This window comes from Schistocerca americana, chromosome X (assembly GCF_021461395.2).
Source record: "Schistocerca americana isolate TAMUIC-IGC-003095 chromosome X, iqSchAmer2.1, whole genome shotgun sequence".
NCBI lineage: Eukaryota > Metazoa > Arthropoda > Insecta > Orthoptera > Acrididae > Schistocerca > Schistocerca americana.
The window spans coordinates 261388690-261407205 of record NC_060130.1 but is presented as its reverse complement, the minus strand read 5'-3'; the positions used below and the strand labels follow the sequence as shown (position 1 = coordinate 261407205).

Here is an 18516-nt window from a genome sequence, read left to right as displayed (position 1 = left end):
CTTTCCTCTTGGCTATAATTTGGTAGTGGCCATTCATCCAGGTGGACAGTTGGTAATCTTCATGTAGATTGTTCTTATTCCTATGACATTTAACTGGTGAATAAATAATGCTGAAACGTGTAGTGCAATGAAAGATAGATAGCTCCATGTCATGCATTTAAAAAATGTATTAGTCATTTACAATAAAATTCAGGTACAATGTGAGATATACAATCACAGCACATTACGATGTGTAAATACACCGATTTCCTAACCATATACAAATTACAGGGTGATATTTCTGTTGTCACAATAAACTGCCAGCACATACAAAAATAAGAACTTGGAAAAAATATATATAAACCAGGCCAAAGATATAGCTTGTTAGCCACGCTTTAAAGTTCTCTGTAGAACATTGTGTGTGAATTCCCAGTTATAATTTAGTTATCAGAGGAAGACTAAATTATTTTTGGATGTATCTACTTTTGCATGGATGGGTACACATACAGCAACCTAGAGCACTTAATACATTACATTACCTGAAATGTCAGCAGCTGTTTCCAAAGTGGTAGCTTCAATGTGAGCAATGTTTGACATTCAACTAAATCAGTTTCCAGAGGATTAGATCAGATGAGGGGAGGAAGGCGGGAAGTATTTGCTTGATTCTGTGAGGAATGTAATGAAAAAGGACATTAGTGGATCATTCTATGTAAACAACACAAAGCAATCCTTTCAAGTTAAACATCTCTGATTTCTGCCACATTTTCTATGTTCAATCATCTTGGTAAGAGATGAACAGCTACCGATCTCTGCCATACACTGTCAGATGGCTTGCGGAGTATGGATGTAGATGTATATGAGAACCCTGTGGAAATTACAGGCCTGCAAACTGAAACTAAAATTTACTAGAATTGTGATTCTAATCTATATAGAGCAATGGACTTACCACCAGAAAATTAATTTAGTAGGCCCTTGCATTAATATGCAGTATGACTTCAAATCCTCCAATTAATCTTTTCCCTTCCTATCCCAGACTGTCACCAGCCAGCAGTCAAGGTGACCCTGGGTGTAGAGGAACCTTTCTTAACTTAAATGTGTTGTCTCCTAGAGACTTCCATAGAATAACATGAAAGTGTGTATATGTGCCACTTCCATTTTCATTTATCAGTGCAATATAATGAAACTATCAGGTTTCTTTCCATGCGGAAGGAGGTGCGCTTAGTAACTGTACTAATTTCAAGTAGTAAAGGGTACCCCTTACTACTTGACACTGAAACTAAATAACTCAAAATATACCACACACAGAATATATAAATATACTTTTATAAGGATTGGATAGGAAATTTACGCTTGTATTATAGATTTTAATTAAAATTGTACCAACCATCACCACCTCACACATTATCATTGGCACTTTCGTCAGTGAAATTAATTTCATAATTACGTTCTTGAATGCGCAATGACAGAACAAGCAGTGGCAATGGCCAACCTAAAGAAGTTTTTTTTTTGTTTTGTTTATGCCTTCTGGCTGGATCAACGGAAGCGTCCGATTCCACCCGTCTGCTTTGACCCGTGACGTAATGGTATTGTGGTGTGTGACGTCACGACGATGTGGAGTTTTTGAGTTGGTTGTGTTTCTAGGTGCCATGTTGTTATATTTGCTGGTGCCCTCTGCTGGTAAAAATAGACGTGCTGAGTTTAACGGGTAACATTGTGTTCATTTGAGTTTGGGTTGTCATCGTGCTAAAGTAGTTTTGAGTTTCTGTAGTTAGTGCGATAACGTGGGTTGTGAAGTATTTTCAGTGAATTATTTAGGCGAATAGCCTAGGAAGAAATTGACTCCTTGCGAGAAAACGTAAAAACTGAAAATTGTGACCGGAGTGTTGCGGCATTTTTTGTAACACAACTAGAAAAAAAAGGAAGACCTTAAAGAATATGGTACCATTGTCTAGGTGAAAGATACGTATGCATGAGACAATACAAATTTAGGCTGAAGTTCTGTAGAAGCCAAATTATTTTATTGTTGCCAGTGCCACATAAGCTTTCTGTGTATGTGATTCACACACTTTTAACTTTTGCTGCAGAGTTTTAAAGGTGGAAAGAGAATGTAGCAACGCATCAGGAACATTCGTTATGGTCATACAGTGCAGTATTTGTTTCATGCAGTCCCGCACTGCTAGTATGTTCTTACATCCATGTCTCAATTATTAAAGCACGATAAGATGGGTTGGAATGACACTGACGAAATTACATACAAATAGTGTTTAACAACAGAGATCAAGGTACTGCGGTGTTTGCTACGACTTTAAACAGCTTCTACAACACTAATTCATCACCCAGCAGGAGCTGGAAATCTTTCGGATACTAAAGACGAACGCAAAGTAAAATGATCTCGCGTTCGTAATACGCAGGTATCACAACAGTTCACAGGGAAAAATTCACCCATTACAAATGCAAATACTAATTAAGTCTGTCATATATGGAAATATCCGACTTATTTCATTACACATTTCTACATGATCCCACTTTTTTGTTCTTTAATTTTGGTGAGATGATAACAAATAAATAGGCAAAACGATTTTGGCTTATTTATGCACAGCCTTGACTTATCCGCGTTATTACCGACAGACGTTCCTTTACACAATTAATTATACTAAACGAGTTCATGGAAAATTGCGCTCATTGCAATTAACAAATATCAGATTTTTAAGCTACACAGAAAAAACACCATGAAACGCCAAAGATAATATGGACCACAATTTCATTTTTGTTTTTTATGATAATGTTTTCAATTAGCAATTCAGTATTGATATTTTTATTTCTTTAATAATGCGCTATTTCGCTAGTGGCATCTGGAAAAATGAAATTCGTACTAATTACTGAATATTTTCGTATTTCTTATTTTTATGACTGACATATCTCCCCTTCTAACATCCTTGATTACGTCTTTGACAGCAGAATACTTCTTTGAACGCTATGCAGAGGAAAACAAAGACGCGTGAATATTTGAGTTTTGGCGGCAGTAGTGTGTTCTTCGCGCATCGTGTACAGTTTGTTGTCGTCGAAGACTAGCAAAATGGCTGGTGTTTTTGGCATTCATGTGGGGAATTCTTCAGCCTGCTTGGCGTATTGTAAGGTTGGTAATGTTTTTCATATTTGTTGTTCACTGAGAACTTCTAATGTGCCGGAAGTGAAGTCATGAACGATTATTCCTCTAGCTCGAATGTATTCGTGAGAAACGTTCTAATAAGATCATATCAATGTAACTTTGACATTATTTTACGTTTTGTTTCTCAGGATGGGAAAGTTGATATTATAGCCGACGACAGTGGCAACAGAATAATGCCTGCAATAGTCGCGTTTGTAGACGGTGAAGAGGTAAGGAAATTTTGTACTAAGCAGCAGTTTATTTGAATAGTGCCCTCTAAGCTGAAATTGCCTGTTACTTCTTAATTTAGTTGGTTTACCACTGTTCCGTAATTCCGCTTCGTGATCAAAATTTAAGAGATCGAATGTGTTTCAGACTGTTGGACTCCCAGCGAAGGCAGCTCTTGTTAGAAATGCCACATGTACAATCGTTCGCAATAAGAAACTCTTAAATGACAGTATTCCTGACGACGAACTTGAGCATCATATCAAGTCAGTGAAATGTAAAATAGTGACTGAAGGAGGCCTGAAATATGAAATCCGAGATGAAGACAAGATTGCTGTGTATACCCCAGAAGGAGCCATGACGTGCATTTACAAAAAGCTGTTTGGTATGTAGAAATGTTTTTATGCGTATCGCCCCGATCTCATATTCCTACGAGTAGCTAGTATGGTTCATTCCGTGTAATCTCACAGGGGGTGAAAATGTGGCTATTTCAGAATTTAGTCATATTTGGAACATGGATGCCCACATGTCTCAGTAGTAAAACTGCCAAATAGCACTGTTCTAACTCTTGCCATTTTTGATAAATTCAGGTTTGAAGATTCATGGGTGGGTACCCAGTCATTAGTCAGGAACCGGTTTCCGTATTCTCAGACACTTGCTATTCAGTAATGAGGTGACCTACAGACAGCACGTATTTCAGTCATGTACTGTGTGAGTCATTAAGTTGATATATTGCATAAAAAGTAGGATACATCTCTGTTTTTTATGAATAACGTTGAGAATAGCTCTTTCTCCGTGATGTGCATTACATGTGTGATTTTTTAAAAATTATAACTTCACAGAGGGAAAAAATGCAGACTTCATCTTACGCACTATAACTCTTTAGTACTAGCATTAAGTATAAATAACAATGACAAGCTTTTGGCATTGAAATTAGTAGTTCTTACCTTCACTTAAAGATGACATCATCACAAAAAAAGGCCAAATTTGACGAATTTCAAAGTCCTGTGGGGTACATAGACAATTGAATCACAATATTATTTTTTGCTGAAATGTTTATATATCTGTCAGCAATCTTATCTGCAAAGAATACAGGGCATTAATAATAAAAACGTGTATTCCTTGAAAAATTGACCTGTAGGTCAGAACTGTAAACAATTTAGAGCTGAAAACAGTTCTGAATCATTTTTCTCAGTGTGTATGTTGTATTTCTCTGTTAAGTGTCTTTCCTGTGTAAAGAATTAAGGGACAATGTGGGTGCACAAATGAGGTGATACATTCATATTCTGTCACTGCAACTTAAAAAGACAAGTTAAATGAAACATAAGAAATGGTGTAAGCAGTAATGAGACACAGTAATAACTTTAAATATGTACTTATATGTACAGATATAAAAATTTTACAAAGAACATTTTGATAAACAAATTCAAATATAAAGAATGAGACACAGTAATAACTTTAAATATGTACTTATATGTACAGATATAAAAATTTTACAAAGAACATTTTAATAAACAAATTCAAATGTAAAGAAGGAAACTAACTTTAAAACCCTTCCACTTTGCATATAACTGTTTTCCTCGACATCTTGATGCAGAAGCAAAATGAGTTCACTTAAATGTGAGAGATATTATTTTTTTCCGAAACACTTGTTGTCATGTTTATACAACTCCTCACTGTGTCTTTGTAATGATGGGAATCTGCCTGACATGTAGTAGCATTGGATAAGGGGACCCAAACAGCATCATTCCAAGCTAGCCATGAAGGGAATTGTAAATCAGCAGTAGGCATGCAGTTAATCTCAACATCTTTAAACTCATGTGATGCCTGGGAAATGGGTCCTGTGTGCCAGATTTTGTTGTATTTGAAAGCCACGTTCTGCCTGACTTGCAACCTTTTCTGCAAACCATTTCATGAGCTCCCATTGCGACACTGCTCCTTTTTTATATGTTGGAAGTCTCTTTATTATAAAGGTGTTAATTGCAGTGAGTAGTAATGTGTGGTGCAATCACATTACTGGAAATGTCATTGCTATACTGTACCTGTGTTCTGAGAAACCTTAATGTTACTTGATCTGTGAAGAAGCAGAGCGTATTAGTGCCCTGTGAACAATGCAACCAATTTTCCGATATAAGGAGCTCCTAACTCAGAAATGTAGAATTCAGCTCGTAATGGACAGTTTCAAGTTTTTATTATCTGCTCCACCTTTATTGAGTATTGTCAGAGTAACTTCTACTGTTGGTGTCCTAGAGCACATCGGACTTGGAGAAAGAACAATTAAAGAGATTCATGGTTTAATTGCTGCTCCAGAATGCAGGAGTGGTCAAAAGATGTTACCTGGAATTGTCAGAGAAGAAGTAGTGATATCTTACGAAAATGATAATATTTCAAGACTTTGTGCAAGGAATTAAAGACTCCTTCCACCATGGTTCATAACAAGAAGATTCACATAAAATTGCATGAAGGTTTCTTGAAATACAGGTACAGCACAGTGACAGTTTCAGAAACCCAATTGAAACAAGCATTTCTAGTCATTGCTACTATCACCTTTCTAATGAAGAGACTTCCAATGAATGCAAATGGGAGCACTGTTGCTATGGAAATTCGTGAAAATGCTTTTTGGGAACGATTGCAAGTTGAGCAGAATGTGGCTTTCAAATTCTACAAAATCTGGTACACAAGACACATTTTCCACCAATCACGTGAATTTAAAGATGTTAAGATTAACTATATGCCCCCTACAGATTCACAATTCCTTTCATGGTCCAGTTGGAATGATGCTGTTTGGCTACCCTTTGCCATTGTGACGTCTAAGGCAGATGTCCTATAATTACAAAGACATGGTGCACAGTTTTATAAACATGACAATAAGTGCTTTGGAAAAAAATCATATCTCTCACCGTTAAGTGAACTCATTTCATTTTTGCATCAAGATATCAAGGAAAACAGTTATATGCAAGGTGTGTGTGTTTTAAAAATGCAGTTTCCATCTTTGTATTTGATTTTATTTTTTTATGAAATTTTTCTTTGTGGAGGTTTTATACCAGCATATACTGGTATATATTCAAAGTTCTTAACGTCTCTCATTATTGCGTGCTGCTTTTCTTACTTTTCACTGAAGTTTGTTTTTAATTTACAGTAACAGAATAAAAATATATCACCTCATTTGTGCACCAGAGTTATCTATTGTAATTCTTTACACTGAAAAGACAACTAACAGTGAAATAATAATAAAAAATCCCATGGAGGCCCGGGAAAAGAATAGGCCTCCGGTATGTTCTGCCAGTCGTTCAAGGCGACGAAAAAGAACGAACCACTAATAGGGCCAACCCCCCTTTTAGTGTGATTAGTTGGTTCAGGACAGAACTAAAGAAGCCTTGGACAAGCGCTGTCATGGTCGGGGATGACACTTGAACCCTATGCCCGCCCACAATGGTAACGACACTGCTAGCCAACTGGAAAATGATTCAAATCCAAATTGAGGTGTTTTGCAGGATATGCTTCCTGCAACCACCCTAGAAGGAAAACAAAAACAGAGGATGAGATGGTCAGATGAAGTTAATCGACACCTCATGCTCTGTTATTACCAAGCAACAAACCTAGGAACCAACACAACTGGATACTGATCACAAGTATACACAACATTTATAATCAGATACCCAGAATAAAAATTTTTAACAGATCAACGACTAGCTGATCAGATCCGTGTAATAATAAAAAATAACAGGATACCCCAGTCAGAATTAGAAAACTTCAAACAACAAGTACAACAAATACTGAAACAAAATAATGTGCAATCAGAAGAAGAAGAAAATACAGTAATGGACTCAAACATCCCAGAGCAAACAAACAAAGGACAACACGCATCAATTAAACAGTCAGAGGAAAACTAAATCTTAAGACAGCCACCAGAACAAGCACAAATAGAACACGAAGTGACACACATGTTAGATATAGAAGAAAAAATTCAGCTGACATATATAGAATACAAAGACACAAATACAGACATTAGACCATTCTTGCATAGACCACCAAATAACCCACAAGTCGAAACAACAATAAAAACTATCAACACAATCATACACAACAAAATAAATGAAAACACAACTATGGAAGAGTTAAAACTACTGGTTTATATAGGAGCACTCACTACACTAAATATACACACTAGGCAGAGATCAGAACCAACCAACACACAGAAGAAACCCACAAAACCAGCATGGCAACACAGGCTACAGATCAGAATAGAAAAACTGAGAAAAGACATCAGACAGCTAACACAATTTATAAGAAATGAAATGTCAGCAAAAAAACGAAAAAGGTTAGGTAAAATCTCACAACAAGAAGCAATAGAGCAATTAGATGAAAAGAAGCAGAAATTACAAGCATTGGCCAAACGACTTAGAAGATACAAAAAAAGTGAAAATAGAAGGAAACAAAACCAAACATTCAACACAAACCAAAATAAATTTTACCAGACAATAGATAACACACACATTAAAACAGACAATCCACCAAACATAACAGACATGGAACACTTCTGGAGCAACATATGGTCAAACCCGGTACAACATAACAGGCATGCACGGTGGATACAAGCAGAAACAGACACATACAAGATGATACCACAAATGCCTGAAGTGATAATTTTGCAACATGAAGTCACCCAAGCAATTAATTCTACACACAATTGGAAAGCCCCTGGAAAAGATAAAATAGCAAATTTCTGGCTAAAGAAGTTCACCTCAACACATTCACATCTAACTAAATTATTTAAAAGTTACATTGCAGACCCATACACATTCCCTGATACACTTACACATGGAATAACTTATCTGAAACCTAAAGATCAAGCAGACACAGCAAACCCAGCTAAATATCGCACCATAACATGCCTACCAACAATATACAAAATATTAACGTCAGTCATTACACAGAAATTAATGACACATACAACACAGAACAAAATTATAAATGAAGAACAAAAAGGCTGTTGCAAAGGAGCACGAGGATGTAAAGAGCAACTGATAATAGATGCAGAGGTGACGTATCAAGCTAAAACTAAACAAAGGTCGCTACACTCCGCATACATTGATTACCAAAAAGCTTTTGATAGTGTACCACACTCATGGTTACTACAAATATTGGAAATATACAAAGTAGATCCTAAATTGATACAGTTCCTAAACATAGTAATGAAAAATTGGAAAACCACAGTTAATATCCAAATAATACCACATCACAGCCAATACAGATTAAGCGTGGAATATACCAAGGAGACTCATTAAGTCCTTTCTGGTTCTGCCTTGCTCTGAACCCACTATCCAACATGCTAAATAATACAAATTATGGATACAATATTACTGGAACATACCCACACAAAATCACACATTTGCTATACATGGATGATGTAAAACGACTCGCAGCAACATATTAACAACTCAAGCAATTACTAAAGATAACAGAAGTATTCAGCAATGATATAAATATGGCTTTTGGAACAGACAAATGTAAGAAAAATAGCATTGTCAAGGGAAAACACACTAAACAAGAAGATTACATATTGGATAACCACAGCGACTGCATAGAAGTGATGGAAAAAACAGATGCCTATAAATATCTAGGATACAGACAAAAAATAGGAATAGATAATACAAATATTAAAGAAGAACTAAAAGAAAATTATAGACAAAGACTAACAAAAATACTGAAAAAAATTTGACAGCAAGAAACAAGACAAAAACTATAAATACTTATGCTATACCAATATTTACCTACTCCTTTGGAGTAGTGAAATGGAGTAACACAGACCTAGAAGCACTCAATACACTTACACGATCACAATGCCACAAATATAGAATACATCACATACATTCAGCAACAGAAAGATTCACAGTAAGCAGAAAGGAAGGAGGAAGGGGATTCATCGACATAAAAAACCTACATTATGGACAGGTAGACAATTTAAGAAAATTCTTTCTAGAACGAGCAGAAACTAGCAAAATACACAAAGCAATCACTCATATAAATACATTGGCTACACTACTGCAATTTCATAACCACTTCTACAACCCTTTAGATCATGTAACATCAGCAGATACGAAGAAAGTAAATTGGAAAAAGAAAACACTACATGGCAAGCACCCGTATCATCTAACACAGCCACACATCGATCAAGACACATCCAACACATGGCTAAGAAAAGGCAATATATACAGTGAGACGGAAGGATTCATGATTGCAATACAGGATCAAACAATAAACACCAGATATTACAGCAAGCATATTATTAAAGATAACAAAACCACAACAAATAAATGCAGACTTTGCAAACAACAAATAGAAACAGTAGATCACATCACAAGCGGATGTAAAATACTAGCAAATACAGAATACCCCAAAAGACATGACAATTTGGCAAAAATAATACATCAACAGCTTGCCTTACAACATAAACTAATAAAACAGCACGTTCCCACATACAAGTATGCACCACAAAATGTACTGGAGAATGATGAATACAAATTATACTGGAACAGAACCATTATAACAGACAAAACAACAACACATAACAAACCTGACATCATACTCACCAATAAAAAGAAGAAATTAACACAACTAATTGAAATATCCATACCCAATACAACAAATATACAAAAGAAAACTGGAGAAAAAATTGAAAAATACATCCAACTGGCTGAGGAAGTCAAGGACATGTGGCACCAGGATAAAGTTGACATTATACCAATTATACTATCGACTACAGGAGTCATACCACACAATATCCACCAGTACATCAATGCAATACAGCTACATCCAGACTTGTATATACAACTACAGAAATCCGTAATTATTTATACATGTTCAATTACCCGAAAGTTCCTAAATGCAATATAACATATACCGCACAGTTAAAAGGAAGTCACGCTTGATGAAGGTCCGCGTCACTTTCCATTTTTGACCAGACATAACGTCTGAGAAAAGAAAGAAAGAAATAATAACAATAATAATAATAATAATTTATTATCATTCAGCTCTTACAGCAATAGACAGTCATAAGCGTACGTTTCTATATGAACTACTGTATCAATGTAATTTAGTTTACATGAAATAGGTAAAACTAGAAATTATATGTTAGAGAGCAGCATTTTCATTTCCAAAACATTTGTCAACTGGGTAAAGAGGTTGTTTACTAGTAGCTTATACAGAAGCGTCTGATTTCACCCGTCTGCTTTGACCCATGACGTCACAAATATGGCGGAAACGACCGTCCACTATGACTCCAATATGGCGGCTATGACTTCAATATGGCGGCTATGACTTCATTACGTAAACATAACGAACATGAAAATACATAAAAACACACACACACACACACACACACACACACACACACTCTCTCACTCTCTCTCTCTCTCTCTCTCTCTCTCTCTCTCTCTCTCTCTCTCTCTCTCTCTCTCGGAAATCAAAATTGCAATCAAACACTTCCCTTGACCTGTTATCCTTACGAGACATCCACATATAGCCATCCCTGGTCAGAGACGCCAGAACTGTAGTAAGTCTCATTGCTTTACGACATACTGAACACTTCACGACTTCAGCCAACAGCCCGCATTGCTGAAGAAATTGTATTGGAGACAACGCACTGTCCCCCATCATCGCAGACAACCAAAAACTGTTCACCTTGTCAGTCATATCCATACCTACCATAGACATAAGCAAAGAAATTTACCAAAATTTACACATGAACAGAAAAGAAACTACAGTAACGTCAACATAACAAAACCAAAATCATTAATTCATTGAAATATATCCCACTGAAGGCACAGTCTCCACTGATACTACACACATGCAATGCTACCACACAAGTGAACCCCATATGCCACATAACACGCTACCCATAAACACACCACCAGAGAGAACCACCGACCGCAACAATACGCCACCTATAAACACGCCACACATGCACACTAAACCAAAATCATCACCTAACATACAAATACACCACTGGAGACCACCACCGATCACATCAAAACAACACCTACAAACACGCCACTCTCACAAACTAAACTCCGCGCCGTGGTGACATCACACACCACAACAGCCTTACGTCACGAGTCAAAGCCGACGGGTGGGATCGAATGCTTCGGTCGACCCGCTTATACAATTTAGCTTTAAAAATATTTATAGGCAATTCTGTAAAATCTACCCTTGGCCTATTAAACATCCTTAATCCAAAGGCTAGGTAGGAGTTACGTGATTTAGATGATGTGTGGTATGGTATGTCTACATATGTGCTGTTTCTAGTGTCAAAACTATGTACATCAGTTCTCAGTGTGAAATTAGAAACGTTGTTTCTAACATAGAATAAAACATTATAGATGAATAAGTTTACTGTTGTCAGACATTCCAGTTTAATGAACAGAAGTTTACAATGTTCTGTTTTATCAGAATCTGTCATTATTCTTATTACTTTCTTCTGCAACAATAAAATGTCATTTGCTTAACAACTGCTACCCCATGAAAAAATTCCGTATGATATGATACATTGGAAGAAAGCAAAATTTTGTGATCTTGTATAGTTATTTGGAACATATCTTTTTAAATTTGTAGTTATGAATATAATAGAGGGAAACATTCCACGTGGGAAAAATATATCTAAAAACACAGATGATGTGACTTTCCGAACGAAAGTGCTGGCAGGTCGATAGACACACAAACAAACACAAACATACACATGAAATTAAAGCTTTCACAACAAACTGTTGCCTCATCAGGAAAGAGGGAAGGAGAGGGAAAGACGAAAGGATGTGGGTTTTTCCCCCTAATGTAAGTCTTTCCGCTCCCGGGATTGGAATGACTCCTTACTCTCTCCCTTAAATCCCACATCCTTTCATCTTTCCCTCTCCTTCCCTCTTTCCTGACGAAGCAACCGTGGGTTGCGAAAGCTCGAAATTTTGTGTGTGTGTTTGTGTGTGTTTTTTATTGTGCCTATTTACCAGCGTTTTCCCGCTTGGTAAGTCATGGAATCTTTGTTTTTAATATATTTTTCCCATGTGGAATGTTTCTTTCTATTTTATTTATACTTGCATATACCTTTATACCTATATATACCTTTAGCATGCAATACTTATGCAGTTCAGGATAATTTTTATATTTGCACCAGAATACATTATGACAGTATTTTTCAATTGCTCTAACTCTGGAGTACACCAATCCTTTTTTTTTTTTAAGCTGCTACTAATATTCCTGTAATTTTTCCAGAGGAACGTTGCTTTCAAACATATTTAAAAATGCAGAGAAAAACTCAGTGAAAACAATATCAGAGGAACAACGTTGAAGCCTACTGAAAAGGGAGTCCCAGTTTTAACAAGTGAGGGCATGTCTAAACCTATCAATCTTCTCTTTACTAATTGCTCTAGTAGTCACAGTTTTAGATTTTGGTTTGGAGGTGTTGGAAGTTACAATACTACGTCTAATAAATAGTGCATCATGATTGAGAAAGAGACACTAATTACATTAGAGGACATAAAAGTTCTCTTAATGTTTGTAAATATATTACCAAGACAGGTAGGGCCTCTTGTAGGTTTACAGTTAACATACAAAAGGTTAAATTGTTGAAGCACATGTTTGAGCTCAGTCACAGTTCTTTTGTGCTGCAGTATGTCAAAACTTGAACTGACATCCCCACTGATGAGAATTTATCTGTTTCCCATTTTGGTATAGTACAGATCTACATTAAGAGGTCATCAGTGGCCTGTACACTACTCCTACATCTAGCTCAAGACTCTGTTACTAAATGTGATATTTCCAATTGCATTAATGCATTTCAACACAAAGGGTGTTGAGATATGACCTACCACAGTTTGGCCCAAGAGATGTTTTTATGTGTGTTGCTACCTCCTCCTCCCCCCCCCCCCCTCCCCCTCCCCCATGCAAGTGATGAAGACGAGTCCTCTATTATACCAACTAGGTAATGTGTAATCATTCAGTACTTTGTACCTAAGCCCTTCCTTTTTACACCAATGTTCACTTAAATATAAAATGTCCAACATGTTTTCATTTGAAAAATCATTAACTATTAGATTTGTATCTGCCATACCTTGAACATTGAGGTAGCCTGTCCTAAACTCTACTTTTGGCATTACTTTTTTCATATATACTTAATTGACGTAGGCCAATGTTACTATGTAAAAGTTGATCAGGTTGTGTTCATGTGGCACTGGAACATCCAACCTGGTCTAATCCTGTAAGTTTTTTATCATCTCAGTTGAAACATAACCCAGAGTATTGATCTGTCTTCCTACCTAAGTTTATCCAATAATATTCTTAGACTTGCATCACTTAAAACTCATTTACCTAGTTTGTTGAGATGTTGGCCATGTTTGGTATGCAAAACTCTGCGGTAACTACTAGTGTTAGGTAAGGAAACATTTCTAAAGTGGTTACAGATAGCTTTGTACTTCTTCCTGGTTTGCTCCACTTCCTTAGTCACACATGACTACTGAGGCAAATCATGTTGATGAAGCACATCGATGATAATCATATTGGTGTGGGTTAACACTTAGTGTCTTCTTCAGTGTCAATGTAGCTGTCTTCCTCTCATTTCCGCTGATGTTGTTCGCTCCAGCCATTACAACTACAAAGACTTTGTGCTAGGGGGCTGTGCTGTCTTTCTTAATAGATGTTGAAACATCTTGCAAACCAGCCCCTAATTTAACAATTCCTTCTACACTCCTGAAAATTGAAATAAGAACACCGTGAATTCATTGTCCCAGGAAGGGGAAACTTTATTGACACATTCCTGGGGTCAGATACATCACATGATCACACTGACAGAACCACAGGCACATAGACACAGGCAACAGAGCATGCACAGTGTCGGCACTAGTACAGTGTATATCCACCTTTCGCAGCAATGCAGGCTGCTATTCTCCCATGGAGACGATCGTAGAGATGCTGGATGTAGTCCTGTGGAACGGCTTGCCATGCCATTTCCACCTGGCGCCTCAGTTGGACCAGCGTTCGTGCTGGACGTGCAGACCGCGTGAGACGACGCTTCATCCAGTCCCAAACATGCTCAATGGGGGACAGATCCGGAGATCTTGCTGGCCAGGGTAGTTGACTTACACCTTCTAGAGCACGTTGGGTGGCACGGGATACATGTGGACGTGCGTTGTCCTGTTGGAACAGCAAGTTCCCTTGCCGGTCTAGGAATGGTAGAACGATGGGTTCGATGACGGTTTGGATGTACCGTGCACTATTCAGTGTCCCCTCGACGATCACCAGTGGTGTACGGCCAGTGTAGGAGATCGCTCCCCACACCATGATGCCGGGTGTTGGCCCTGTGTGCCTCGGTCGTATGCAGTCCTGATTGTGGCGCTCACCTGCACGGCGCCAAACACGCATACGACCATCATTGGCACCAAGGCAGAAGCGACTCTCATCGCTGAAGACGACACGTCTCCATTCGTCCCTCCATTCACGCCTGTCGCGACACCACTGGAGGCGGGCTGCACGATGTTGGGGCGTGAGCGGAAGACGGCCTAACGGTGTGCGGGACCGTAGCCCAGCTTCATGGAGACGGTTGCGAATGGTCCTCGCCGATACCCCAGGAGCAACAGTGTCCCTAATTTGCTGGTAAGTGGCGGTGCGGTCCCCTACGGCACTGTGTAGGATCCTACGGTCTTGGCGTGCATCCGTGCGTCGCTGCGGTCCGGTCCCAGGTCGACGGGCACGTGCACCTTCCGCCGACCACTGGCGACAACATCGATGTACTGTGGAGACCTCACGCCCCACGTGTTGAGCAATTCGGCGGTACGTCCACCCGGCCTCCCGCATGTCCACTATACGCCCTCGCTCAAAGTCCGTCAACTGCACATACGGTTCACGTCCACGCTGTCGCGGCATGCTACCAGTGTTAAAGACTGCGATGGAGCTCCGTATGCCACGGCAAACTGGCTGACACTGACGGCAGCGGTGCACAAATGCTGCGCAGCTAGCGCCATTCGACGGCCAACACCGCGGTTCCTGGTGTGTCCGCTGTGCCGTGCGTGTGATCATTGCTTGTACAGCCCTCTCGCAGTGTCCGGAGCAAGTATGGTGGGTCTGACACACCGGTGACAATGTGTTCTTTTTTCCATTTCCAGGAGTGTATTTTAAACTCTTCCGGCACAGAAGGTCCACTTTCCATTAACATAACTGATAATCCTCGCGCATAACTGTCTGTGTTAATCTTGATTTTACATTTCTTCTTATATACTAGTTTGCTATTTACTAAGTTTTGAGTGTCTTGCATTGCCTTATCAGATGAGCGTGCTGATGCGATTTCAATATCACCCATGTTTTGGAATGAATTGTGTTTGTTGTTAATTTATAGAACAAAATCCTTCTCATGTTGATGGGTTTGTAAGGACTCCTCTTTGATTTCATAGTTTCCCATGCTCTGCTGGACCTGTTATTGTCAGTTATTAAAGTCCTACCCTTGCTTTATGGCAATCCTTCTGGTTTAGATATATTGAGACATACTTGATGATTACTCTCTTCCAAGGTATGCTGGAGTCTTTGGTTTTCATCACTCAGTATTTTTAAGTACTCTTGTAGCTCAGCAATAATTCATAACAAAGAATTTTTATCGTCATCAGATAAGTTTTACAATGTTACCTAGGACAAATCCACTCTGTGCTTTCTTCAGGTTGGTCATTTGTGGTAATGTTTGCACAAGTGAAGTGATTCCAATGATACCACAAATCACCGAAGATACCATTTCTTACATTTCTGTTACATTTTACACACATTTTGGATCAACCTGTTTTTTACGGTAGCTGAATCACTACCTACTACTTCGATCAGTGCCATGTTGTGCAACATATGTACTGAGAAAAAGACTGATAACTGTTTTCAGCTCTGAAGTGTTTACAGTTCTTATCCACAGGTGAACCACACATATATTTAGGGAAAAAAAACAAAGACTACACGTTTTTATTTATCGGTGCCCTGTAGTGTTGAATGTGGATGGCATGTGTAAGTGGCATTTTCATTTTGTTCTTTGCACCTAACGTTGTTACCTGATATGTAAAAATTTCAGCAAAAAATAAAGTTGTGATACAGTTGTCTATGTAACCCACAGGACTTTGAAATTCGTCAAATTTGACCTTTTTTGTGATGGAGTCATCTTTAAGTGAAGGTAAGAACTACCAGTTTCAATTGCCATTTATACTTGATACTAGCACTAAAGAGTTACAGTGCATAAGATGAAGTCTGTACTGTTCCCCTCTGGAATGTTATGATTTTAAGAAATCACAAATGTAAAGCACATCATGGAAAAGTGTGTTTCTCAACATTTTTAATAAAAAAACTGAAGATGTATCCTACTTTTTATGCAATATATCAACTTACTGACTGGTGTAGTAGATGCCTAAAAAACTTGAGGTCTGTAGGTCACCTCATTAGTGAGTAGCAATTGTGTGAAAATACAGAAATTGGTTCTTTACTAATGACCAGTACACACCATTGTGTCTTCAAACCTGAATTTATCAAAAATGGTTAGAGTTATAACAGTGCTATTTGGCAGTTATCTATTAAGATATGTAGGTACCCATGTACTGAATATGACTAAATCCTGTCAGGGTCGCCTTAGGAGCTACCAAACTATAATTTTAAAGGAATGACCCGTACTGCTCTTGGATCACAGAGATGTATTAGTTTTCTCATCTTGACATTAAGATTTATAAGAAATATAATTATCAGCTTGAGCTAAATTTTCTTCTAGGTATGGCTGCTTCACACTATTTAAAATTAGATCACCAGCTGCTGGCTGGAGTATGGTAGTGCCACCTATCCCGAAACAGTGATTTTCATGACAGGTTTACATTAATTTGGAAGGCTGCAATTTGATCGTGAGCAGGCAAAGTCAACGAATGTGTATCAAACATAAAGAATTTGATAACAGATTGATATACGGTGTAGCCTGATGTGTACATTTCCACCATATCTAATGCGCTTTGGCATATTTGATCTTTCTTGTCATGCAAACTAGAACTGGCGGCTGAAGTCTAAATACCTTTATTGAGTAATAGACATATCTTCTCCTAGTATTCTGGTACGTACAGTGTGGGGCAAATAAAAGTAGCTCGGGCAAGAATATATGATTAGACGACCATTTGTGGCAGCATTGACAGAGAGGGGAAAGACATACAGTTACTTCCAGCACGATGGAGCAACTCCCCATACAGCCGGCTGAACCTTTAGAGCACATTTACACAGTCTACATGCCTTACTGAGTTGTTAGGAGAGGTCAGTCTTGTTGTGGCCCTGGCTGGCCAAGCAGGTCACTTGATCTATCATTGTGTGATTAATTTGTGTGGGGAGCCCTCAAGTCTAAGGTGTATTGCCACAACCCTCGTTGTCTTCAAGAACTGCAGCAGAACATATCAGATGATGATATTGCAGTAATTCCAGCAGATCAGCTTCGATCCATCTTCAGCACCTTGCTGATAAGGGCCCAAAAGTGCCAAGAGATAAATGGTGATTACTTTCAAGATCTGCTGTTTTCTGTTAGTACTGTATTTCCTTTTCTCTGCTGTGTTTCATTGTACACTGGAACTATGTTTCCAGTGCTACTTCTGTTTGCCTCACCCCGTAGATTGTAAATGAAATTTAAAAAAAATTGCAAGAGAAGGGGTAAGTTATGTTTCCTGAAAATTTTTGATCCAGTTTAATTCTAATGCACAGGAAAGGGAGGGAGGGAGGGTGGGTATGGGTAATGTCTGACACTGCAAATTTTGTTATACTAGTGATGCCAGTTAAGGGAGATTTGGCGAAGAAAGTTTGATCATAACCAAATCTCTCAAAACTAACTGAAGCTTCCCCACATTTGATGGTTAATCAACTGATTCAAAACCATGTGGTGTTCTGGATAATGTATCACTACCACTCCAGTGTCTGCCAGAAAAGTCTTCTATAGTAGCATAGCTAAGTTGGTGGTGAGGAGGAGGAGGTCAGTTCTCCCTGTGCTAATGTCCTCTTCTACATGAATTGCCAATTAGTCGTTTGCTCATCCTCTGACTATGTATGCACACTGTTGCCGCAACTTCATTTTTACAGTGATTGCTATTCAAATATCGCCATAAGGAGACGATGCCTTTCAGTGGCATACTTATGTG

The 18516-nt window shown here is 38.3% G+C and overlaps 1 protein-coding gene across 2 annotated transcripts in view; it reads left to right on the top strand.

The window, feature by feature from the left end:
- Positions 1-1714: 1714 nt before the first annotated feature.
- Positions 1715-18516, top strand: part of LOC124556692 (heat shock 70 kDa protein 14-like) — a 142395-nt gene continuing 125593 nt past the window's right edge. Inside the window, exons 1-4 of one of the 2 annotated variants that reach the window (XM_047130667.1) lie at positions 1715-1917; positions 2938-3115; positions 3277-3357; positions 3503-3737. In XM_047130667.1, the coding sequence (XP_046986623.1) occupies positions 3056-3115; positions 3277-3357; positions 3503-3737 (376 nt within the window). In that variant the 5' untranslated portion in view covers positions 1715-1917; positions 2938-3055. Of the gene's footprint in view, positions 1918-2934; positions 3116-3276; positions 3358-3502; positions 3738-18516 lie in introns of both variants that reach the window. The other variant, XM_047130666.1, reaches the window with a different exon arrangement.